This window comes from Schistocerca piceifrons, chromosome 8 (assembly GCF_021461385.2).
Source record: "Schistocerca piceifrons isolate TAMUIC-IGC-003096 chromosome 8, iqSchPice1.1, whole genome shotgun sequence".
In the NCBI taxonomy this organism is placed as follows: Eukaryota; Metazoa; Arthropoda; class Insecta; order Orthoptera; family Acrididae; genus Schistocerca; species Schistocerca piceifrons.
Window position 1 is genome coordinate 113,548,524 of NC_060145.1, and position 27,869 is coordinate 113,576,392.

At 42.5% G+C, this 27,869-nt stretch overlaps 1 protein-coding gene across 1 annotated transcript in view; it reads left to right on the plus strand.

Annotated features, from left to right (window-relative positions):
• The window catches only part of LOC124711610 (serine/threonine-protein kinase BRSK2), a 207,150-nt gene that overhangs the window by 117,427 nt on the left and 61,854 nt on the right, over positions 1-27,869 (plus strand). Inside the window, exon 10 of the mRNA XM_047241774.1 lies at positions 11,806-11,949. Within this exon, the coding sequence (XP_047097730.1) occupies positions 11,806-11,949 (144 nt within the window). The remainder of the gene's footprint in view (positions 1-11,805; positions 11,950-27,869) is intronic.

The window sequence follows — 27,869 nt, forward strand, 5'->3', positions numbered from 1 at the left end:
GGCACAGTAATTGCTCACTGATTCATACACAGTGGAATTTCCCATTCCTTCAACTGTCTTATGTTGTGGGACCAATCCTATCTGGTGCTACAGACATGCTGGTCTCACACCAGATGTCATCCAACTTTGTGTTCATAACTGGGAGACTGCTGGCAACATGCTCCCAAACTTTCATTCATATTCACCACATGGTGTGTTACTTCATTTAGCTCATCCTTAACTTTTGCAGAACAATGCACTATGACTAGAAAAGTTAATGTATTACTATAGCCAAGGTAGAACCAAAGCCAAGATTCCAACAGTGGACAAATATATACATGTGTCAGTTCTGCAAGTGATTAACTTATTGAAAGAATATCTATGGAGATAAAATGAGTTATTCAGACTGCTAAGAAAGAAGAAAAGTCCATTGTGAGGGAGGACTATAATGCAATAATAAAAAAAAAGAGAGGAAGAAGTGTAGGAGAATGTGGCCTTGGGGAAAGGAATGAAAGAGGAAGCTATCTGGTAGAATTTCACATGGACTACAATTTAAACATTGCAAACACTGGGTTTGATGCCCATAATAGGAGATTATCAATGTGGAAGAGACCTGGAGATGCCAGAATGTTTCAAGTAGCTTTTGCAGTGATAAGGCAGAGATTTTGGAACCAGATTTTAAGCTGTAAGATGTGACCTGGCTAAATTGATAGAATCAGTTACTGAAAGAGAGCACTGAGCAGCAATTGACTGAAGCAGGGGAAAGTTAAACAATAGAAGGCAAATGGGTGGCTTTGAGAGATGAGATAGTGAAGGCAGCAAAGAATCAAATAAGCAAAAAGAAAATTTCTCGTATAAATCCTTGGCTAGCACATGTGATATTGAATTTAACTGTTGAAAGGAGAAAATATAACACTGCATCATATGAAGCAGGTGAAAGGAAATACAAGCTTCTAAAAAAAAGTGCAAAATCAGAAGGAATGGCTGCAGAGAAAAGCAATGACGTAGAAGCAGGCATGACTATGGAAAAGATAGAGGCTGCAGACAGAAAAATTAAATAAACCTTTGGAGAAAAGAGAAATACTATATCCTCACCCACAATTACTTCTCCTTTGAAGGCATTACCTACAAACAAATCCACGGTACAGCTATGGGCACCCGCATGGCACCATCCTATGCTAGCCTATTCATGGGCCGTCTAGAGGAATCCTTCCTAAAAACCCAGAATCCTAAACTCCTCACCTGGTTCAGATTCATTTATGTCATCTTAGCTATATGGATTGAAGGTGAGGTCACCTTATTCACATTCCTCCAGAACCTCAACAACTTCTTCTCCATTTGCTTCACCTGGTCCTACTCAACCCAACAAGCCACCTTCCTAGATGTTGACCTCCACCTCAGAGATGGCTACATCAGTACCTCCATCCATATCAAACCTACTAACCACCAGCAATACCTCCACTTCAACAGCTGCCACCTGCTTCATACCAAGAAGTCCCTTCTGTGCAGCATAGCCACCCGTTGTCATTGCATCTGCAGTGACGAGCAGTCCGTCTCTAAATATACCGAGGGTCTCACTGAAGCCTTCACTGACCGTAATTATCCTCCCATCCTTGTACAAAAATAAATCTACCATGCCTTATCTTTCCAGTCTCCCACCACCTCCCAAAGTCCCACAGTCCGGCCACAGAGGAGCTTTCCCCTCATAACTCTGTACCATCTGGGACTGGAGCAACTGAATTACATTCTCTGCCAGGGTTTCAATTACCTCTTGTCGTACCCTGAAATGAGAAATGTCCTACCCACTATCCTTCCCACCCCTCCTACCATGGTATTCCACCATCCACCGAACCTACACAATAATCTCATCCTTCCTTACACAACCCCTGCTCCCAATCCCTTACCTCTTGGCTCATACCCCTGTAATAGACCTAGATGCAAGACCTGTCCCATAAATCCTCCTACCACCACCTACTCCAGTCCAGTCACTAACATCATGTATCCCATCAAAGGCAGGGCTACCTGTGAAACCAATCATGTGATTTACAAGCTAAGCTGCAACCACTATGCTGCATTCTATGTGGGCATGACAACCAACAAGCTGTCTGTCTGTATGAGTGACCACCAACAAACTGTGGCCAAAAAATGAGTGGACCACCCTGTAGCTGAATATGCTGCCAAACATAGTACCCCTCATCTCAGTGACTGCTTCAAAGCCTGTGCCATATGCATCCTTCCCACCAACACCAGCTTTTCTGAATTGCACAGGTGGGAACTTTCCCTGCAATACATCCTACGTTCCCATAACCCCCTGGCCTCAACCTTCATTAGGCAGCATCCTCACCCATCCAGCCCCCTCCCTGTTCCAATTCCAGCACTACACAGCCGTCATTTCACACCACACCCAGTCTTTTAATTTCTTTTATTTCTCTCCTTTGTGCTACTTGCCCCCTTCCCCCTCCACACCTTCTCTCCTGCTCTCCGTCTAAACTGCTACACTTGACTGTCTGCCACTCCCACCATACTATCCCTTCCCCTCCCTGCCCCAGCCTCCTACTTATCCCCACCCAGTCGCCACTCCCATCATGCACTGGTGCTGCTCACTGGTGCTGCTGCCCGCAGTGTAGTTTCAGCTCTCTGAGACAGCAGACGTGTGTGCAAGTTGCACTTGTGTGAGTATGTGTGTGTGTGTGTGTGTATGTGTCTACTGCTGACAAAGGCCTTAATGGCCGAAAGCTATGATTGTGTGAATCTTTTTATTGTGCCAATCGTGACTCAGCATTTCTGCTATGTGGTGAGTAGCAACTTTCCTTCTCTCGTATTCTTGCTAGTGTTGAATACACCAGGGACGTAACATAATGACAGAGAAAAGTCAAGAGGGGTGATCAGCAGAGCACAGCAGCAAAGGGCTAGGCAACCCCTTATAATCACTCTGCATGTAAAGTTGTCTGTGAGATATGTCTTAGCCTGGTGTTCAAAGAATCAAAGAGCACTAGAGAACCATCATTCTCAAAACACAAACTAATGTGCAGTTGCAAGTGAACATCCTACAGAAGTTCAGGCAAGGTATTGTGCATATCGTTCAAATATCATGTACCATTCGAATAATCTGGTAAGATGTGTATCTGATCAAAAGTATCCAGAACTATGTAATGCAGAACTGACCACTAGATGCCACAAGAGATGCACCCATCAGTGTAAAAAGAAGCGGGGACTATTGTTGTTGTGACTCGCCGATCATTCAAAGTGCTGCCGCGCAATTACGCGCATCCTCTATCTGCCAGATATGTAGCAGCCACGCCACCTAAGCGACCAGCCAGCCAGCAGCCGCTAGATTTGAACTCAGTGCTAATTTGAATGTTACCGTGTTCACATGTCTTGCTAGGTCAACTTGCTCTGTGACTTACACGTGTTGTTTCATTTTAAATATATGTGTTTAACTTGAGGTTATAACAATTGGCGACGAGGATGGGACTTTCCTTTTCATCGTTGACCCACAGGTTTCCATGGCTACTTTAAAGCAACTATTGCAAGGTCTCATTGAACAGCAAGCGCTTCTCACATCAGCGATTCGCGATTTCGCCGCAGCATCCAATGCGGGCCGTTTTTCGTCATTGTCTATACATCCTTTTCCTCCTTACGGCGAGACGGAGGAAGACTGGTCAGATTACGAAAAACGTCTTCGACAGCACTTCTTGGCATTTCATGTCATGGATGAACAAACATGGAAGTCTCTGTTCCTTTCATGGAGTTCACCTCAAATGTATCAATTGTTGTCACAATTGGCTCCTTTGAAAGATCCTGCATCTTTGTCTTTTGCTGAAATGTACTCACTTCTGTCAGTATATTTTCATAAGCAAAAGCATGTGGTAGCCTCTCGTGTGGCCTTTTATTGTTGTCAAAAACAACCGAATCAATCCTATCGCGCTTGGGCTGCTGAGCTTCACGGCCTCAGTCGAAAGTGTCAGTTTGTTACTGACATTCACAAAGAATCCTATGTGGATTCCATGGTACGGGATGCTATTATCCGGTCGGTGCCCGACAAAGAAGTGAGGCAATGTGCCCTTCACTTGGCAAATTGTCGGGGGCATACAACCTCTGTGCGCTGTTCACGACACGTGCAGTGTGTCCCCACCGGCCGACGTGGCCGCAGCAAGCTCCCACGTGCAGTCTCGGCCTAAGAGTAAACAACTCTCTCAGAAACTGCAGCAAAACCTCCAGCAACTTCCTTCATGTCCGCCGTGTTTTACGAAACATTCACGTGAGGATTGTCCCCAACGTTGGGCCATGTGTCACAATTGAAAAAAGAAGGGTCCTGTGTCTTCCATTTGCAAATCCGACTGCATACATGATGTTCATGACTGTGATGCTGATTCTGCTTCTGCGTTGTCTGTCAATTGCACTTCTTCCCTTTCAGAGAAGTTATTCCTCACAGTCCAAATCCTTGGTCGGAATGTTCGCATGCAGGTGGATACTGGTTCTGCTGCCACTATCACTAATTCTCAGATGTATCTTCAGTTGGGTTCTCCACTCCTATCACCTGTCACTCGGCAATTACGGATGTACAATAAACAGAAGATTTCTCTCTTGGGACAATTTAATGCTGAGGTATCTTACAAATCTGTCGTTTGCACTGTTCCCATATTTGTGGTCGACCAGAGTAGCGCAGAAAATCTTTTTAATTTCGATGCCTTTCACGTTTTTGGGTTCTCCATAGATGACTCTGTCAATATCGTCTCTGATGCTATTCCTTACGCTCAATTGGATTCCTTGTCAACGACTTTTTCATCCCTTTTTGCTCCTGGGTTAGGCTGTGCAAACGACTTTGAAGCTCATATCACGCTCAAACCCACTGCTCGGCCTAAGTTTTTTCAGGCTCGGCTCATTCCTGTGGCCCTTCATGATCAGGTAAAACGGGAGCTGGATCGTCTCACTACTTCAGGGTTCTTGCTTCCTGACACTTACAGTGAGTGGTCCTCTCCTGTCATTGTTGTTGCTAAGCCCAATGGTGATATTCATCTCTGTGGTGATTTTAAAGCCACTGTAAATGCACAGTGCCTCATCGACACTTATCCTATGCCCCGTTCTGAAGAATTGTTCACTAAACTTGCGAGGGGCCAGTAGTTTTCTAAAATTGACCTGTCAGAAGCTTATCATCAACTTCTTCTCGATGCTGCTTCCCGGCAGTTTCTGGTCCTTAACACGCCTTTCGGCCTCTATCAATACCAACGATTGCCATTCAGGGTTGCCAGCACCCCTGCTCTCTTTCAGCGATTCTTGGAACAATTATTGCTCCCTGTCCCTGGGTGTATCAATTACATGGACAGAATTGTGGTCATTGGCTCCACCACTGAAGAACATCTTCAGAACCTCCGCAAACTTTTTCATGTCTTACAGACTGCCGGTCTTAAGTGTAATCTTCAGAAATCACAATTTTTTCAGGCATCTATCACGTACTTTCTGCCAGGTGAATATAGGGTTATAAATACAAAATCAAATAGTGGTAATGCAGGAGTAGGTTTAATAACGAATAAAAAAATAGGAGTTCGGGTAAGCTACTACAAACAACATAGTGAATGCATTATTGTGGCCAAATAGACATGAAGCCCACGCCTACTACAGTAGTACAAGTTTATATGCAAACTAGCTCTGCAGGTGATGAAGAAATTGATGAAATGTATGATGAGATAAAAGAAATTATTCAGGTAGTGAAGGGAGATGAAAATTTAATAGTCATGGGTGACTGGAATTCGAAATTAGGAAAAGGGAGAGAAGGAAACGTAGTAGGTGAATATGGATTGGGGGAAGAAATGAAAGAGGAAGCCGCCTGATAGAATTTTGCACAGAGCATAACTTAATCATAGCTAACACTCGGTTCAAGAATCATAAAAGAAGGTTGTATACATGGAAGAAGCCTGGAGATACTGACAGGTTTCAGATAGATTACATAATGGTAAGACAGCGATTTAGGAACCAGGTTTTAAATTGTAGGACATTTCCAGGGGCAGTTGTGGACTCTGACCACAATCTATTGGTTATGAACTGTAGATTAAAACTGAGGAAACTGCAAAAAGGTGGGATTTTAAGGAGATGGGACCTGGATAAACTGAAAGAACCAGAGGTTGTAGAGAGTTTCAGGGAGAGCATACAGGAACAATTGACAGGAATGGGGGAAGGAAATACCGTAGAAGAAGAATGGGTAGCTTTGAGAGATGAAATAGTGAAAGCAGCAGAGGATCAAATAGGTAAAAAGACGAGGGCTAGTAGAAACCCTTGGGTAACAGAAGAAACATTGAATTTAGCTGATGAAAGGAGAAAATACAAAAACACAGTAAATGAAGCAGGCAAAAAGGGATACAAACGTCTAAAAAATGAGATCGACAGGAAGTGCAAAATGGCTAAGCAGGGATGGCTAGAGGACATATGTAAGGATGTAGAGGCTTATCTCACTAGGGGTAAGATAGATAATGCCTACAGGAAAATTAAAGAGACCTTTGGAGAAAAGCGAACCACTTGTATGAATATCAAGAGCTCAGATGGAAACCCAGTTCTAAGCAAAGAAGGGAAAGCAGAAAGGTGGATGGAGTATATAGAGGGACTATACAAGGGCGATGTACTTGAGGGCAATGTCATAGAAACGGAAGAGAATATAAATGAAAAGGAAATGGGAGATACGATACTGCGTGAAGAGTTTGACAGAGCACTGAAAGACCTGAGTCGAAACAAGGCCCCAGGAGTAGACAACATTCCATTAGAACTACTGACGGCCTTGGGAGAGCCAGTCCTAACAAAACTCTACCATCTGGTGAGCAAAATGTATGAGACAATCGAAATTCCCTCAGACTTCTAGAAGAATATAATAATTCCAATCCCAAAGAAAGCAGGTGTTGACAGATGTGAAAATTACCGAACTATCAGTTTACTAAGTCACGGCTGCAAAATACTAACGCAAATTTTTTACAGACGAATGGAAAAACTAGTAGAAGCCGACCTCGGGGAAGATCAGTTTGGATTCTGTAGAAATATGGGAACACGTGAGGCAATACTGACCCTACGACTTATCTTAGAAGCTAGACTAAGAAAAGGCAAACCTACATTTCTAGCATTTGTAGACTTAGAGAAAGCTTTTGACAATGTTGACTGGAATACTCTCTTTCAAATTCTGAATGTGGCAGGGGTAAAATACAGGGAGCGAAAAGCTATTTACAATTTGTACAGAAACCAGATGGCAGTTATAAGAGTCGAGGGGCATGAAAGGGAAGCAGTGATTGGGAAGGGAGTGAGACAGGGTTGTTGCCTCTCCCCGATGTTATTCAATCTGTATATTGAGCAAGCAGTAAAGGAAACAAAAGAAAAATTCAGAGTAGGTATTAAAGTCCATGGAGAAGAAATAAAAATGTTGAGGTTCGCTGATGACATTGTAATTCTGTCAGAGACAGCAAAGGACTTGGAAGAGCAGTTGAACGGAATGGATAGTGTCTTGAAAGGAGGATATAAGATGAACATCAACAAAAGCAAAATGAAGATAATGGAATGTACTCGAATGAAGTCAGGTGATTCTGAGGGAATTAGATCAGGAAATGAGACACTTAAAGTAGTAAAGGAGTTTTGCTATTTGGGGAGCAAAATAACTGCTGATGGTCGAAGTAGAGAGGATATAAAATGTAGACTGGCAATGGCAAGGAAAGCGTTTCTGAAGAAGAGAAATTTGTTAACATCGAGTATAGATTTAAGTGTCAGGAAGTCGTTTCTGAAAGTATTCGTATGGAGTGTAGCCATGTATGGAAGTGAAACATGGACGATAACCAGTTTGGACAAGAAGAGAATAGAAGCTTTCGCAATGTGGTGCTACAGAAGAATGCTGAAGATTAGATGGGTAGATCACATAACTAACGAGGAGGTATTGAATAGGATTGGGGAGAAGAGATGTTTGTGGTACAACTTGACTAGAAGAAGGGATCGGTTGGTAGGATACGTTCTGAGGCATCAAGGGATCACCAATTTGGTATTGGAGGGCAGTGTGGAGGGTAAAAATCATAGAGGGAGACCAAAAGATGCATACACTAAGCAGATTCAGAAGGATGTAGGCTGCAGTAGGTACTGGGAGATGAAGAAGCTTGCACAGGATAGAGTAGCATGGAGAGCTGCATCAAACCAGTCTCAGGACTGAAGACCACAACAACAACAACATCAAGTACTTGGGGTTTCAACTATCTCGGGATGGTATTCGTCCGCTTCAGCAAACAGTCGCTGCGATCAATGCACTTCCTTGCCCTACATCTGTTAAGGAACTGCAGGCCTTCTTGGGGAAAATAGCATACTATCACAAGTTTTTACCGTCTGCTGCTTCGGAGGTTCAGCCATTGCATCGCCTGTTGCATAAAACCATGCCTTTTCACTGGTCCGCGTCATGCGATGCGGCTTTCCAGAAATTGAAGACAGGCCCCGTGCCTGGCTACTTATCGACCTGGCCAACATCTTGTTCTTGGCATGGACGCCTCTCAATACAGGGTCAGTGAAGTCCTTGCGCACCGTTTTTCTGACGGTTCTGAACAACCCATTGCTTATGCCTCCAAAACGCTCACGGATGCCCAACAAAAGTATTCTCAAATTGAAAAAGAAGCTTTGGCCATTATTTATGCTCTTCATAAGTTTAGTGTTTTTCTCTATGGATCCAAATTTCATCTTGTCACAGATCACAAACCACTTGTTTCCTTGTTTCATCCATCAATGTCACTTCCCAACATGGCTGCACACCACCTCCAGCGTTGGGCTCTTTACTTGTCTTGTTTCAATTACGAGATTCATTTCTGGCCAACAGCTCAACATGCAAATGCTGATGCACTATCTCGCCTTCCCATGGGTCCTGATCTGGCATTCGACCAACGTTTGTGTTTCCACCTAGATGTTGCTGAGCAGTGGGTTGTGGATGGATTCCCCATCACCGGGGACCAGCTGGCGGCTGCTACTGGTTCTGACCCTACCCTCTCCCAGGTTTTACGCTGTATTCAGAAGGGTTGGCCAGATTGTCTGTTCGCTAAGACTTCTGATCCGTTGCGGAACTACTACACTTTGCGCTACCACCTCACGGCTAGGGATGGTGTTATCCTCCTTTCCACCGACAATGCTTCACCGTGTGTTGTGGTACCTGCATGCTTCGGTCTTGTGCCTCCTTCACCAAGGGCACTGGGGTGTCTCTCGCACAAAATCTCCGGCACGGCGTCATGTGTACTGGCCTGGCATCGGCTCCGAAATAGCACACATGGTCGCTGCCTGCGGCCCTTGTGCATCACAGGCCGCCGCTCCGAAGTCATCTTTGTCACCGTGGCCTTCGCCTGAGACGCCCTGGGAGCGCATTCATGCTGACTTCGTGGGACCTTTTTTAGGTACTCATTGGCTTCTCGTTACTGACACCTACTCTAACTTTCCTTCCGTTGTCCGTTGCACGTAGCTTACCACCGCGGCAACCACAAGTGCTCTCGCTTGCACTTTTTCTTTGGTAGGCCTTCCCTCTACTCTTGTTACTGATAATGGTCTGCAATTTGCCTCTTCAGAATTTGCAGATTTTTGTGCTCGTCACGGTGTTATGCATGTCACCGCCCCTCCGTCCATCCACAATCAAACAGTGAGGTTGAATGGCTGGTCTGCACATTTAAGGCTCAGATGCGGAAACTCCTGACTTCTTCTGCTGCTGATGATGCACTTCTCCAGTTTCTAGCTTCTTAGCATTTCACCCCCATGGGCGACCACAGCCCGGCTGAGCTCTTACATGGTTGACAGCCCCGCACGCTACTTCATCTTCTGCGGCCTTCCACATCCCGGCCACAGGTGCCTTCACTTGGCCGGTTCCCTGCCGACGACCTTGTATGGGTACGGGGATATGGCAGGCAGCCAAAATGGAGTCCTGGCCGCATCTTACGACATTGTGGTCGATGCCTGTATGAAATCCAGACGGACACGGGTGTTGCAGTGGGTCATTCCGACCAGCTTCGACCTTGTGTGCTGGCAACACCTGTTCCGAATGCCGCTACACCACCTTCGGCTCTACCTGACACTCAGGATCTTGGCATCTCTCATTACTCACAACACAGCCCTCTCACTGTCATCTCAGTGCCAGCACAAGAACAGATGCCACCAGGAGATGTGCCCATGCAGGAACCAGATGACCATCATCTATCAGAGCAACTTTACTCGCCTCCTTCTCCTACGGATGCCGACACATCGCCCATGTCTCCTGTTATATTAACCGGACTTGCCGCAACGGGCAGATTGGTGCACAGGGCCCCAGCTGATTCGAGCCCTACATATCCTGTCATCTCGACCCGTTATCATCGGGGACACTTCCGTCCGTATGGGAAGCCTCCTCCTCGAGACTTTACGGCCAGTCAAACAACACCTGTGGACATTAGCAATCTACAGGCCACATCCATCAAGACCAGTTCAAAAATTTCAAAGGATGGAAAAGTGTTATGACTCGCCGATCATTCAAAGTGCTACCGCGCAATTACGTGCGTCCTCTACGCGCTGTCTGCCAGATATGCAGCAACCGCGCCACCTAAGTGGCCAGCCAGCCAGTAGCCGCTAGACTTGGACTCAATGCTAATTTGAATGTTACCGTGTTCACATGTCTTGCTAGGTCAATTTGCTGTGTGACTTACATATGTTGTGTCATTTTGAAATATATGTGTTTAATTTGACGTTATAACAATTGTGTTGTCAGTAGAGAAGCAGTAACAGCAGATTTGGTTGGTCAGGAGAGTGCAATGACTTCGAATGTAGCATAGTCATTGGATTCCACCTGAATAACAAATACATCAGAGATATTTTAACTCTCACAAAGCTGCCCAAATTGGTGGCTAATGATGTGATTGTGAACTGGAAACATGAAGGAACAGCCACAACTAAATCAAGACCAGGAAGACCCATGCACTGACAGACAGGGATCATCAAGTATTGAGGAGGATAGTTGTAAAAAAACTGTATGAAATCAGCATAAATAATCACTTGTATGTTCCAAAGTGCTGTCAGCAGTCCAGCTAGCACAGCAACTGTGTAGGGTACAATTGTTGAGCAGCCCCTCATAAGCCACACATTTCTGTAGGTAGTGCTAAGTGAAGCTTGAGGTGGTGTAAAGATTGAAACCACTGGATGGATGGCTGGAAAAAAATGATTTGGAATGCTGAATCATGCTGTACCTTGTGGTAATCCAATGGAAGGGTTTGGCTTGGCGAATGCCAATAATGAAGTACGGAGAAGGTGGTGTTACTGTGTGGGAGTATTTCGTAAGGCTAGAGTGTAGTCCCTTTGTTGTGTTTAAGAAAACACTAAATATAGGAGGATATTAACATATTTTACAGCACTGTGTTCTACATCCACTAAATAAACAATTGAGAGATGGTAATTGTTTGTATCAGCATCAAATTCCACTTTGCGATAAAGTGGCATCTATGAGGGAATGCTTTGTGAACAGTAACATTCCTGAAATGGATTGGCCTGACTTGAACCCAATAGAAGACCTTTGGTATGAGCTATAACATCAATTTCAGTTTAAACCCTAGAATCCAGCATCATTATTTTCTCTGGTTTCAGCTCTACAGGAAAATGGACTGCCATTCCTCCACAGACTTTGAGACAGCTCACTGAAAGCATCCTCAGCAGTGTAAAAGCCATCGTAAAGGTGTTGAATGAATCTGATAGTGTACATAATCTACTTTTATGAGTGTACTATGCCATGCATTTTGTCCCAATTTTGAAGCCCCAAGCTGTTGTGTTTCCTATGCATAGCTTTTCATTTTACTAATGATATTGTTACCCTTATGTTAGCAGGTCTGAGCACTGTGAATGTGGCACCTTGTACCCCACCTGGATCACCACATACAAGTACAACAGGCCATCATTGGAGATCTAGGCTTACAACAATAAAAAATAGTTTTCTTGGGAGTCCCAGGTTCCATCGGCGGAAGTTGCAAAGTAAGTAGAGTTGGATTATCTGTACAAGTAAAAGATGCAGACAAGGTTCAACAAAATGATATATGTAGCAAAAGTGCATAGACCAAACAGACCGGTAATATGATACAATGGATTTTGCATCTAAACTATTTTGTATAATTGTTAGAACAAATTTAAAATGGAAGATGGTAAAAAATAAGCACTGTCTGGTAAACAGTGACTCTAAGAAACACTTCAGAAAGGTAAATTATGTCTTTAGTGTTCAAAATTACTTCTGTACTGTTTTGTCCCTCTTTTATACCTGTTTTTTCTCGGTTCATAATAAAATTTTCTAATTATTTAAAGAGGTCATGATATATAGCTTCTAAATATTTTGAAAAATCAAGATATGTTACACCAGCTTTATGCCACTTTACTAAATGTATCTGTGTTGTTGTTGTGGTCTTCAGTTCAAAGACTGGTTTGATACAGCTGTCCATGCCACTCTATCCTGTGCAAGCCTCTTCATATCTGTGTAACTGCTGCAACCTGCATCCCTCTGAATCTGCTTACTGTGCTCATCTTGTGGTCTCTGTCTATGATGTTTACCCCCCATGTTTCCCTCTAGTACTAAATTGGTGATCACTTCGTGCCTCAGAATGTGTCCAACCAACCAATCCCTTTTTTTAGTCAGGTTGTACCACAAATTTCTCTTCTCACCAATTCTATTCAGTGTCTCCTCATTACTTATGTGATCTACCCATCTAATGCTCAGCATTCATCTGTAGCGCCATATTTCAAAAGCTTCTGTTCTCTTCTTGTCTAAACTGTTTACCGTCCATGTTGGACTTCCATACATGGCTGCACTCCATACAAATAATTTCAGAAAGGACTTCCTGATACTTAAATCTGTACTTGATGTTAGCAAATTTCTCTTCTTCAGAAACACTTTTCTTTCCATTACCAGTCTACATTTTATATCCTTCCTACTTCAACCATCATCAGTTATTTTGCTCCCCAAAATAGCAAAACTCATTTACTACTTTACGTGTCTCATTTCCTAATCTAATTCCCTCAGCATCACCTGATTTAATTTCGCTACATTCCATTATCCTCGTTTTGCTTTTGTTGATGTTCATCCTATGTCCTCCTGTCAATATACTGTCCATTCCATTCAACTCTCTTCCAGGTCATTCCAAGTCAAGAATTAAAATGTCTTCACCAAATCTCAAAGTTTTTATTTCTTCTTTCTGGATTTTAATTCCTACTCCAAATTTTTGTTTTATTTCCTTTCCTGCTTTCTCAATATACAGATTGAATAACACTGGGGACAGGCTACATACCTTTCTGACTCCCTCCTCAACCACTTTTCTTTCCCTGCCCCTCAACTCTTATAACAACCATCTGCTTTGTGTTCAAACTGTAAATAGCCTTTCACTCACTATGTTTTACCCCTGCTACATTCCAGTCAACATTGTGAAAAGCTTTCTCTAAGTCCACAAATCCTATAACCCTAGATTTCCCTTTCTTAACCTATCTTCTGTGAGAAGCCATAGGGTCAGTATCGCCTTGTGTGTTCCTACATCTCTCCGGAATCCAAACTGCTCTTCCCTGAGGTCCGCTTCTACCAGTTTTTCAATTCAATACTAAATAAAACTGTATAACACTGATGCAAATATAAGTACTGTACATTATTGTCTAGTGAGTGAAGAATGGTTGAAACTATCACAAAGCCAACAATGCAGTTGTCTTATCTTGGTGAGAACAATCACTCAGTGAAGCCGGCAATAGTTACTGACCACTTGCTGTGCCAAACTGTTCTGGTGTTTGCTGAAGGCATCTGATTGTACTGCCAATAGCACCGAGTTAAAAATACGGGAAAATTTCTGACGTGTCCCGGACCATCAGGTGTGCTGGTTTATCAAGTGCTGGGTAATTGTGGTCTTACTGTACCATCCTCAGACATAAAAAAACTAAGTTACAGGACATGTTACTAATAATGATCATTTGTATGTAAACCAACAAATAAACGAACTGCATTAAAATTATGGAATACCGGAAAATACCTGATTACTACATTGGGCAATACGATTACAAAGACTTGTGCTACAACTTACTTATTTAGTCCATATGATCTAATATTATACAATGTAGTATAGGTGTCAGACAAAATATATTAATATTTACAGTAAAGGAGTGACGTTTACAATACATTGCAATAGGTTTTTATAAAATTAGCTTTTCTGAGTAGTTCATGTATTATACTTAATCATAACCAGCACAAAATACATTATTGTGTATGCCAGGTACATTATGGTACATTTGCTTCACTGAAAAGTTCAAGTGTTGTACTTAATCATAACCAGCGTGATTACCTTTCTAGGTATTTTTTATAGAGAAAAAGCAATGGCACACAAAATAATACATGGTGTTCATATACTATCTCTACAACTTATGACTATACTAGTTTTAAAACTATGCTAGATATTCAACATGTGATAAGATAGCTCATAATGTTTTTTTTCCTCATTCATACACATCAGTTTTTGCAACCTTAGTGGCAAGGGTAATGTCTAGTCAGAATTCAATTTCTTTCCATTTACAGTTCAAGATCACTATGGTGGCATGTTAAAATGCATTGTGAATGCATGTCCTATAGCTCTAACCTCAGTTTGGCACACCATATCCTTTACAAAATGCCACAGGAAGAAGTTTAGATGGTATGAGGTCAGGGGATCATGGCAGTCATTGAATTGGACCTTCTTGTCTAATCCATGTATCTGAAAACTTTTCATGTAGAAATTGACAGGCATTTGGAGACCAATTGGGTGGTGTCTCATCCTGCTGGAACATGACATCAGGTTGCAGGTGTTCCAATTGTGGCATGGAGAACTATTGTAAGACTCCCAGGTAAACAGCACTGTTGACAGCAGACTCGGTGAGAAAGAATGGGCCAGTGATGTGATTGCCTACCAGTTGGAGCAAATACAACATACATTTTTAAATGGACTTAATTCACAAAGCATTTGTGTCACAAAAAAGTGCAGTATGCAGAGGTATTGTTGTAAAACTACGTTATAATGCCACCATGTACAGAAAGTCAGTGAATAAGGAGAATCTGCTAGTTGCAAGTGGAGAGAGAGAGAGAGAGAGAGAGAGAGAGAGAGAGAAATAAGCTTCCATTTTCTTGTTTTGTAAGATGTGTTGGTGTCAGAGGGAAGTCAAATACATTCAACACACTGGATACAAAGAAATATCTCAAACTTCAGTCCCACATATTACGAAAAGAAAGGATTTGAATAACCTATTAATTTGCGTGTCATGTTGACCCTACTCCCATTACATTGTACCTCCCAGAATCTGTTTTTTTTTTTTTTTTTTCCCCGGCCTGCATATGTACAACATGGCAGCTGCATAGCCTTGTTTGATGGCACATCAGTATACACATAACACGACACAGTGCAATTGTAATTCGTAAAGCGAATTCCAGTTTCCATTGATAGTTTCTCTGACACAATTGTTCACAATTATTATTTCCTCAGATCTGCACCTAATTTGATATCCACAATAATTAGCCGGCCCCTTTGCAATATCACTAAGTATTAACAATGGAAATAAAACTGAATTAATTTTCTTTGTGTCATTTTCGTATATGCTTCCTAATAGCATCTGTCTTTGTACAGGCTCCAGAGTTTGACAGTAATGTAAAATCCAATTAATGTTTTCAGTGTTACAAAGATGAAATATGAAGTATGTGGTATGCAAGCAAAATCTCCTATTTCTCCAAAAAATCTGTGTATGTGTTATGTATTAGTTCATTCCTTGGTCATTCATCTGAATGATGTTAAAATTTTGTTAGAAATTGTGCAAACATTAGAAGAAACAGGAAATAAGTCTGCTGATTCCATGAATTGGCACAAACAATGATTGTTGTGCTAGTTAAAGTTCATATCAAAAATATAGGAAACATTACAGTAGTAATTTTCAGGGAGGGAGAAAATGGTGTACATTTTTTTTTTTTTTTTTTTTTTTTGGTTAAATGAAGGGGGAAGAAAACAAATAAAGTTAAGCAGTGTGCAAAGCCAATTTCCTGTTATACAATCAGAAAGTGGCTTGTATAAATGGAAGAAAGATTTACACAAACTACAAAATATGTGCTGAAATGAAACTCACAAAAGTGCGAAAGGATGGCTACTCTAAAGATTCAGAACTGCTTATGAAAGTCAGTGCACTGTTACCAAGGGAGATCTATGAAACTGGGGTCTCTAAATTATGACTGAGATGAACATTACTTATTTCCAGGCTTTTTCAATGTAGTTAAACAGATTCAGAAAGTTATATGGAAAAGAATGCTGCAAAATTACAAAGTTTACTTGAAATAAACATCTAGAGGAGATGTCATTATTTGGTAATACTACAGAGAAATTTGTAGCTGACATGAAGGTGAAACTTCTTGTTATTCCCTGAAATGCTGCTTATAATGCTAGTCAGTCAGGTTTCATGCAAGAACTGTTGCAAACTGCACTTTATCATTTTGAGGGTAAAAAAGACATAGTTGCTTTGAGTCAATGAAATCTATGACACATTCGCATACAGCAGGGCCAGTGATAAGTATCAGTGAATTACTATTTCTGCAATTTTTAATCTGTCTGCAGGAACCTGAAGGCGAATTAGTACCAAAAATAAAAAAGGACTAATTAGCTGAAAAACATCTTATAATCGATGTAACTAATCTGTAAAAATGGAAGAGAATAAGTTTCAATATTACATCTGAAACATCTTTTTACCAGTTGCAGAAAATAATTCATTGCTTTTGTTGGAGTCATGGTCTGGACATAACAGGACTTCTGTCTTTAGGAGGACAATGAAAGGCTGTTAATGTAATAATGGGATTCTACCAGTAACTAATAACGTGATTCAGCCTCTTGTAAAAATTTTTTTGAGAGTATAAAGCATTTTTCAGAATCCTGTCAAACAACGTAGTTATTGACAGCTATTTGTCTCTTGGGTTTATCAGTGGAACAATATTGCTAAACTTAAGACACTTGTGCATCATCAGTTTTCGCCACCACATTTTATGAATTTGATCAAGTATGCCTGGTATGCAGCACAATATGCAGAAAAACAACAATGATCACTTTAAATCTGCCCCAGTATTGTCCAACTAAAACCCGTAATTACACTGAACTGCCAGAATGTATTCATTTTTCTTGTATCATGCTTGCCTAGTGTAAGAAAAATATTCAGTTTGTTTTCATCATCCAATAGACACTTCATATTTTTGTGATTACTACAGGAAATAAACAAGGAACTGTTCCATTGTTAGTAAAATCATCTGTGATGTAACATCATACACTGCCTTGATTTTCTTTCTTCTGCTAGTCACTTGTGTAATAACTACATCTGCAACAGTTTAGCTGTTTGTATGAACTGCAAGTCATTCAAGAAACTAATGATTTGAGGGATTTTTGCATGGTTTCAATGCTTAAAATTTGTGTGTATGCATTTTGGACTTTGCTATGTGTGGTGCTACACTCTGTTGTCATGACTGCAACTGTATATTTGCCAATTTGCTCGCAAGGTAGGAAGGGTTGTATGAACTGCTGTTATAAGTGTTTCTTTGCATGACAAAAAAGAGTAACTGGAACATTAAAAGAAATACGTCCTGTGCACCTTAGCAGCTAAAATTTTGGCACTGTATTTCTTTAGATGTATTCTTTCTGTGTGAAAAATTTCATGCTTGGTCCCATTTCCTTGTGAGTCAAATACCTTTTGGAAGTTAAGAAACATTGCATCTACGGGGTGTTTCAAAAATGACCGGTATATTTGAAACGGCAATAAAAACTAAACGAGCAGTGATAGAAATACACCGTTTGTTGCAATATGCTTGGGACAACAGTACATTTTCAGGCAGACAAACTTTCGAAATTATAGTAGTTACAATTTTCAACAACAGATGGCACTGCGGTCTGGGAAACTCTATAGTACGATATTTTCCACATATCCACCATGCGTAGCAATAATATGGCGTAGTCTCTGAATGAAATTACCCGAAACCTTTGACAACGTGTCTGGCGGAATGGCTTCACATGCAGATGATATGTACTGCTTCAGCTGTTCAATTGTTTCTGGATTCTGGCGGTACACCTGGTCTTTCAAGTGTCCCCACAGAAAGAAGTCACAGGGGTTCATGTCTGGCGAATAGGGAGGCCAATCCACACCGCCTCCTGTATGTTTCAGATAGCCCAAAGCAATCACACGATCATCGAAATATTCATTCAGGAAATTAAAGACGTCGGCCGTGCGATGTGGCCGGGCACCGTCTTGCATAAACCACGAGGTGTTCGCAGTGTCGTCTAAGGCAGTTTGTACCGCCACAAATTCACGAAGAATGTCCAGATAGTGTGATGCAGTAATCGTTTTGGATCTGGAAAATGGGCCAATGATTCCTTTGGAAGAAATGGCGGCCCAGACCAGTACTTTTTGAGGATGCAGGGACGATGGGACTGCAACATGGGGCTTTTCGGTTCCCCATATGTGCCAGTTCTGTTTATTGACGAAGCCATCCAGATAAAAATAAGCTTCATCAGTAAACCAAATGCTGTCCACATGCATATCGCCGTCATCAATCCTGTGCACTATATCGTTAGCGGATGTCTCTTGTGCAGCAATGGTAGCGGCGCTGAGGGGTTGCCGCGTTTGAATTTTGTATGGATAGAGGTGTAAACTCTGGCGCATGAGACGATATGTGGACGTTGGCATCATTTGGACAGCAGCTGCAGCACGGCGAACGGAAACCCGAGGCCGCTGTTGGATCACCTGCTGCACTAGCTGCGCGTTGCCCTCTGTGGTTGCCGTACGCGGTCGCCCTACCTTTCCAGCATTTTCATCCGTCACGTTCCCAGTCCGTTGAAATTTTTCAAACAGATCCTTTATTGTATCACTTTTCGGTCCTTTGGTTACATTAAATCTCCATTGAAAACTTCGTCTTGTTACGACAACACTGTGTTCTAGGCGGTGGAATTCCAACACCAGAAAAATCCTCTGTTCTAAGGAATAAACCATGTTGTCTACAGCACACTTGCACGTTGTGAACAGGACACGCTTACAGCAGAAAGACGACGTACAGAATGGCGCACCCACAGACTGCGTTGTCTTCTATATCTTTCACATCACTTGCAGTGCCATCTGTTGTTGAAAATTGTAACTACTGTAATTTTGAAAGTTTGTCCGCCTGAAAATGTACTGTTGTCCCAAGCATATTGCAGCAAACGGTGTATTTCTATCGCTGCTCGTTTAGTTTTTATTGCCGTTTCAAATATACTGGTCATTTTTGAAACACTCTGTATCTGACTGCCTTGATCCATAGCTTTCAGGATATTATATGAGAAAAGCATAAGTTGCATTTCCCATGATTGGCATATTTGGAGTCCATGCTGGTTAGCATAGAGGGGTTCATTCTGTCTGAGATACCTCATTGCATTTGAGCTCAGAATATGTTCTAAGCCACTATAACAAGTGGATGTCAGGGATAATGGATGTTAGTTTGATGTTCACTTCTGCTGCCCTTCTTGTAAATGGGTGTGATTCATATATTCTTCCGATCACTGGGCACTGTATTTCTAATGTAATTCTTCAAGCTTTCCCAGCGAGGTGGTGTCATGTTGACTAATTGGATTTCTGCTGGTTATTCGCATCTTTCCTGTATGATATTTCAACTGCGTGACTCGCAGTCTTCTTCAGGTGCTATCTGATAGCACCTGAAGAAGACTGCCAGTCACACAGTTGAAATATAATGCAGGAAAGACACGAATAACTGGCAGAAACCCGATTAATCAACATGACACTGTCTTTCTGTTCAAGGAATCTTCAATACATTATGGATAAAAGAGGTGCTAACTTGGCTCCAAATATGGTGTAGAATCTGACAGATATTCCTCGGGCAGTGGAGATTTGTTCTATTTCAGTGACTTCAGCTGTTGCTCAGCTGACACAAATATCTGTTTCAGTTGTCTTTGCAGTGGTATGAGAATTAAGTAGGGGCATTACTCTAAGTTTCCATTTGTGGAGGAAAATTTGCAAATAGAGTTGCTCTGCAACTCTCATTTGCAGCTGCTGTCTTTTCCATGAGTGACTGGACACTAATCTTAGTGCCACTAACAGCTTTTACAAATGAGCAGAATTTCTTTGGATTCTGTAAAAGATCTTTCAATAATATTCTGCTATGGTAGTCATTGAAGGCATCATGTACTGCTCTCATAGCAGCTAATACATTTCATTTAGCACATCTCAGCCCAAAGCCGTATGCTCTGTTTTACATCTACACACACCAAAAAATGTTTTGTATCACCCTGGTTCCCAGAACTCCTGAAGATAGATGTTGACTGTGGATATTGTATCACAGACACAGACCCTTTGACTGTTCAGGTGATGTCACTAAACCCACCCAAAGATGTAAACAACCATGCATGAGCAGCACCTATTAGACGGAGGGGGTCTGACAGCCAATCAGTTCCAGTCATTCCACCAGGAAGGAGGTACACAGCTCATGTTGTTTGTAGTTCAACCATGCCTAGACAGTCAATACCACAGTTTGATCACATCCGCATTGGTACCTTGTGCCAGGAAGGGCTCCCAACAAGGGAAGTGTCCAGGTGTCTCGGAGTGAATAAAAGCGATGTTGTTCAGACATGGAGGAGATACAGAGACAGGAAATGTCAATTACATGCCTCGCCCAAGGGCTACTACTACAGTGGATGACCGCTACCTACTTGTCATGGCTCGGAGGAATCCTGACAGCAATGCCAACATGTTGAATAATGCTTCTTGTGCAGCCACAGGACATCATGTTATGACTCAAACTATGCACAATAGGCTGCATGATTGCGCTAATTCACTCCCAACATCCTTGGTGAGGTCCATCTTTGCAACCACGACACCATGCAGTGTGGTACAGATGGGTCCAACAACATGCCTAATGGACTGCTCAGGATTGGCATCATTCATCTTCATGGATGACAATTCGCGCCTCCATCATGCACATCTTGTGAATGACTTCCTTCAGGATAGTGACATCATTCGACTAGAATGGCCAGCATGTTCTCCAGACATGAACTCTATCAAACATGCCTGGGATAGATTGAAAAGGGATGTTTGTGGATGACTTGACTCACCAACCACTCTGAGGGATCAACACCAAATTGCCATTGAGGAGTGGAACAATCTGAACCAACAGTGCCTTGATGAACTTGTGGATAGTATGCCACGACGAATATAGGCATGCATCAATACAAGAGGACATGCTACAGAGTATTAGAGGTACTGGTGTGTACAGCAATCTGGACCGCCACCTCTGAAGGTCTCACTGTATGGTGGTACAACATGCAATGTGTGGTTTTCATGAGCAATAAAAAGGGCAGAAATGATGCTTATGTTGGTCTCTATTCCAGTTCTATGCAGGTGCTGGAACTCTCGAACTGAGGTGATGAAAAACTTTTTTTGATGTGTGTATTATGCAGTAGTCTCTGTTTCTTTAGAAGTTACATGCAGTGCCCTGTGCTGAAAGTTTTTTGAGTTCCTCATTGAGATATGGCACATGGCACCACTGCATTTTTATCTTATTTACTGAAGATATAAATCTTTACACTTATTAAGTTGCCCTTTGTACTTTGGTAATCAGTCTTGCTGCAACTGCCTTATGGTCACAAATACTGGTTTTAATGTGGACATCCTCAAAGAGGTCAGGCCTGTTTGTGGCCATAAGTTCAAATATATTTCTGTCATGAGTGGGATTACAAACCACGTGGCCCAGTTAGTTTTCAGAGAAGGCATTTAGTAATGTTTTACAGGATATCTTGTCATGCCCACCACTAAAAAAAAACTATAATTATCCCATTGATTATTGGATGATTAAAATCTCCTCCAATGATCACAGCATGATTGGGGAACTTACATACTAGTGAACTTATGATTTCTCTAAAGTTTTCAGTTACCTCAGGGAGTAAGACCAGCAGTCAGTAGAAGGAGTCAGTTATAATTTTATGCCCACCCCTGACACTGAGTCTTGCCCAAATAATTTCACATGCAGCTTCAGTTTCTTGTCTACTGCAACAAATGTGCCATCTCCATTTTCCATTAGTGTATCCTTCTGATATGTTTACATTTTCCCCAAAAATCACTCTGCTGTTGCTTTTAGGTTTTAACCAGTTGGCTGTACCTAGTATTATGTGAACTTCACTACTTTTTATGAGTGCTGCAAACTTTGGCACTTGGTCGTGTATATTTTGGCAGGTAACTACTAGGATTTCAATACTGTCATATGAGACTGACATTTCTTTGGTTCTTATACTGATACCTCTAGCTCTCCTACAGTTATTATTAACTGGACTGGATTGAAAGTCATCTACCATAGAAAACTTTGTGTGTACTCCACAGACAGTCAGCCACCTTGTTACTAGCCTTTGATGCATAGTGCACCCCTGATGTATTTAGTGAGACCCTACAGTTCTCAGTCCTGTGGCGCAAGTTAAGGAATTTTCAGCTTAGTCTGTTGCAGAAACTTTGCAGTGTCTTGTTCAAACCTTCCACTTTACTCAGAACCATAGGCCCCTGATCTGTTCTGGGGACAATAATGCAAATTGTGAGCTTCATTGAAACTCTGAGTGAGGATTGCCTTCTCAACATTCTCTGCCAGCCAGTGGAATAATCAAAGTATGATCTCAGTGCGCAGTTGACAGACAGTGTTTGTCCTCATGTGCACCATAATCTGCAGTTGACTGCATCCTGTACCCTTAGTGGCTACCAGAATAGCCACATCAGTATGCTAGATCAGGTTCCCAGACATACACACTGAGTTAACATGGTGTTCCTTCCATCACATGCTGCCTTTTTCCTAGCATATGTTTGAACTGCCAACAAGTAGGACACTTGCTATCACAAGAACAAACACAATTTATGGAGTGTAGTACTTTATAGAGAAACACTTAAGATACAATGAAGTAAAGGGTGTGCGTAGCACTGAACATATTGACTGTACAACAGTAATACAGGTTAGAGAATAGTCCAAGCATTCATTTATGATCACTCAAATAATACTGTTTCTTTGGCAGCTCACAAGAGCATGCCAGCAGGCTGACCCAGGTGGCCTCTATAAGCAGGCCTGTGAACTGTATGCACACATGATCTCTGAAATCGTGTGTGTCCTGAGTAAAGGTACATCAAGACCCTAACCTTTTGTGTGAGCCTCCCCTTGATATGGAACACAGCATGTTTCCCAACAGATGAAGTGAGTCTCGTCAACTCACTTTTAGTTTAAGTGGGAGACAGCACCTCAGATTTGTTGGTTGGGGGAATGAGTGTAAAAACCTGAGTTCTCCCTGGTCCCTGTCTCCCCTGTACAGGCTGCCTAGCTCTGCTGCTGACACACTACTCACAGTCAAGTGGGTGAGTAGTGACAGATCCTGTACTTCCTGCAGAGGAGACAGTACCTTAGGAGGCTTTTAAGAGTCATATACCTTTGGTGTCTCTAGTATATGACTCTTAGGAGTCCTTTCAACACACTCATTTGCAACACCTTTCAATTAATTGACCGTGGTCAGTGTGATTTCCAGCTGCTTATGAACAGCAACTATCTTATCCCATCCTACAAACAGTGTACATAGGGGGACTGCATTGTGATTGGTGCAGTATTTTACAGAATAGCAAACAAATAAGTTTAAACTGAGCTTGTTGATTCTCTTTCACTTTATGGGTCTAAGATGCTACAAGTATTACCAGTAACCTTTCAGAACTGAAGTGGTTAACTGAGATATACATTACAGCAACAGAAAAACTTGTTTCCCTGAAACATTTTTCTGGTTATGTTCACCAATGGATTTGACAATAGCATTAATTTACGATAAATGCAGACAATATATGCTGCTCTTGAAAGAGAAAACTAATGTAATATGACATGACTGTAAATTATAGACACTGATGTTCTATGAAATATGTAATGCACAACTCACAGGTTTAAAAAAAATTCTCAAAAATACACTCCTGGAAATTGAAATAAGAACACCGTGAATTCATTGTCCCAGGAAGGGGAAACTTTATTGACACATTCCTGGGGTCAGATACATCACATGATCACACTGACAGAACCACAGGCACATAGACACAGGCAACAGAGCATGCACAATGTCGGCACTAGTACAGTGTATATCCACCTTTCGCAGCAATGCAGGCTGCTATTCTCCCATGGAGACGATCGTAGAGATGCTGGATGTAGTCCTGTGGAACGGCTTGCCATGCCATTTCCACCTGGCGCCTCAGTTGGACCAGCGTTCGCGCTGGACGTGCAGACCGCGTGAGACGCCGCTTCATCCAGTCCCAGACATGCTCAATGGGGGACAGATCCGGAGATCTTGCTTGCCAGGGTAGTTGACTTACACCTTCTAGAGCACGTTGGGTGGCACGGGATACATGCGGACGTGCATTGTCCTGTTGGAACAGCAAGTTCCCTTGCCGGTCTAGGAATGGTAGAACGATGGGTTCGATGACGGTTTGGATGTACCGTGCACTATTCAGTGTCCCCTCGACGATCACCAGTGGTGTACGGCCAGTGTAGGAGATCGCTCCCCACACCATGATGCCGGGTGTTGGCCCTGTGTGCCTCGGTCGTATGCAGTCCTGATTGTGGCGCTCACCTGCACGGCGCCAAACACGCATACGACCATCATTGGCACCAAGGCAGAAGCGACTCTCATCGCTGAAGACGACACGTCTCCATTCGTCCCTCCATTCACGCCTGTCGCGACACCACTGGAGGCAGGCTGCACGATGTTGGGGCGTGATCGGAAGACGGCCGAACGGTGTGCAGGACCGTAGCCCAGCTTCATGGAGACGGTTGCGAATGGTCCTCGCCGATACCCCAGGAGCAACAGTGTCCCTAATTTGCTGGGAAGTGGCGGTGCGGTCCCCTACGGCACTGCGTAGGATCCTACGGTCTTGGCGTGCATCCGTGCGTCGCTGCGGTCCGGTCCCAGGTCGACGGGCACGTGCACCTTCCGCCGACCACTGGCGACAACATCGATGTACTGTGGAGACCTCACGCCCCACGTGTTGAGCAATTCGGCGGTACGTCCACCCGGCCTCCCGCATGCCCACTATACGCCCTCGCTCAAAGTCCGTCAACTGCACATACGGTTCACGTCCACGCTGTCGCGGCATGCTATCAGTGTTAAAGACTGCGATGGAGCTCCGTATGCCACGGCAAACTGGCTGACACTGACGGCGGCGGTGCACAAATGCTGCGCAGCTAGCGCCATTCGACGGCCAACACCGCGGTTCCTGGTGTGTCCGCTGCGCCGTGCGTGTGATCATTGCTTGTACAGCCCTCTCGCAGTGTCCGGAGCAAGTATGGTGGGTCTGACACACCGGTGTCAATGTGTTCTTTTTTCCATTTCCAGGAGTGTATATCTTTTTTCATTTAAATATACAGTAAAATTATGGAACAATTGTTTCTGAAGAAGGATACTGTTGCTAAAAGCATCTAAAAATCGTGAATTAAGTTTACAATTTATGATATAGTAACAGTTGTTCATCACAAGAATTCCTGAAAATGAACAATGTATCACATTACACATGAGCATTGACACGGTTAGTGGAAGATTATGTGAAAAAGACATGAACAGTACAATATTATAATTTAAAACTTGGCCCGTCTGGCAAATGCAACCATCATGCAATATGAGTTAGATGGGTATGTGCTAAGCAAGATCTTAAGAGATGGAAAAGAGCCACCATGGTACAACAACTGAGGTAGAAAACTACTGCAAAAGCAAAGGCAACTTCACAGCAAACATAAACATAACCAAAGCCTTGCAGACAAACAAAAATTACGCGAAGCAAAATGCACTGTGAGGAGGGCTATGCGAGAGGCGTTCAGTGAATTCGAAAGTAAAGTTCTATGTACTGACTCGGCAGAAAATCCTAAGAAATTTTGGTCTTATGTCAAAGCGGTAGGTGGATCAAAACAAAATGTCCAGACACTCTGTGACCAAAATGGTACTGAAACAGAGGATGACGGACTAAAGGCCGAAATATTAAATGTCTTTTTCCAAAGCTGTTTCACAGAGGAAGACTGCACTGTAGTTCCTTCTCTAAATTGTCACACAGATGACAAAATGGTAGATATCAAAATAGATGACAGAGGGATAGAGAAACAATTAAAATCACTCAAAAGAGGAAAGGCCACTAGACCTGATGGAATGCCAGTTCGATTTTACTCAGAGTACGCGAAGGAACTTGCCCCCCTTCTTGCAGCAGTGTACTGTAGGTCTCTAGAAGAGCGCAGTGTTCCAAAGGATTGGAAAAGGGCACAGGTCATCCCCATTTTCAAGAAGGGATGTCAAACAGATGTGCAGGACTATAGACCTATGTCTCTAACGTTGATCAGTTGTAGAATTTTGGAACACGTATTATGTTCAAGTATAATGACTTTTCTGGAGACTAGAAATCTACTCTGTAGGAATTAGCATGGGTTTCGAAAAAGACGATCGTGTGAAGCCCAGCTCACGCTATTCATCCACTAGACTCAGAGGGCCATAGACATGGGTTCCCAGGTAGATGCCGTGTTTCTTGACTTCCGCAAGGTGTTCGATACAGTTCCCCACAGTCCTTTAATGAACAAAGTAAGAGCATATGGACTATCAGACCAATTGTGTGATTGGATTGAGGAGTTCCTAGATAACAGAATGCAGCATGTCATTCTCAATGGAGAGAAGTCTTCTGAAGTAAGAGTGATTTCAGGTGTGCCGCAGGGGAGTGTCGTAGGACTGTTGCTATTCACAATATACATAAATGACCTTGTGGATGACATCGGAAGTTAACTGAGGCTTTTTGCGGATGATGCTGTGGTATATCAAGAGGTTGTAACAATGGAAAATTGTACTGAAATGCAGGAGGATCTGCAGCGAATGGCAATTGAATCTCAATTTAGACAAGTGTAATGTGCTGCAAATACATAGAAAGAAAGATCCCTTATCATTTAGCTGCAATATAGCAGGTCAGCAACTGGAAGCAGTTAATACCATAAATTATCTGGGAGTACACATTAGGAGTGGTTTAAAATGGAATTATCATATAAAGTTGATCATCGGTAAAGCAGATGCCAGACTGAGATTCATTGGAAGAATCCTAAGGAAATGCAATCCGAAAACAAAGGAAGTAGGTTACAGTACGCTTGTTCGCTCACTGCTTGAGTACTGCTCAGCAGTGTGGGATCCATACCAGATAGGGTTGATAGAAGAGATAGAGAAGATCCAATGGAGAGCAGCGCACTTCGTTACAGGATCATTTAGTAATCGCGAAAGCGTTACAATGATGATAGATAAACTCCAGTGGAAGACTGTGCAGAAGAGATGCTCAGTAGCTCGGTATGGGCTTTTGTTGAAGTTTCAAGAACATACCTTCACCAAGGAGTCAAGCAGTATATTGCTCCCTCCTACATATATCTCGTGAAGAGACCATGAGGATAAAATCAGAGAGATTAGAGCCCACACAGAGGCATACCGACAATCCTTCTTTCCACGAACAATACGAGACTGGAATTGAAGGGAGAACCAATAGAGATACTCAAGGTACCCTCTGCCACACACCGTTAGGTGGTTTGCGGAGTATGGATGTAGATGTAGATATGCAGTCTCACGCAAAGGAAAATTCAGAAGTCAGCTTGTATATGTAATTAAATGTGCAGATGACTCAGATTTTTTTACTTAGCTGAATTTCTCACATCTCCTACATTAAAGTGCCAAAGATGAACACTGCAATGTCAGTTTAACAAAGTCAAAATTGTAAAGACTTAGAATCAATAGAGAACATTGTTCCCTTGAGCCAGTTTGTGCTCATCTTCCATTAAGATGAGTACTGTGAACCTTTTCCACAAAAATTTGGCACAGATCCTGTGTTGAAATCCACAGTCT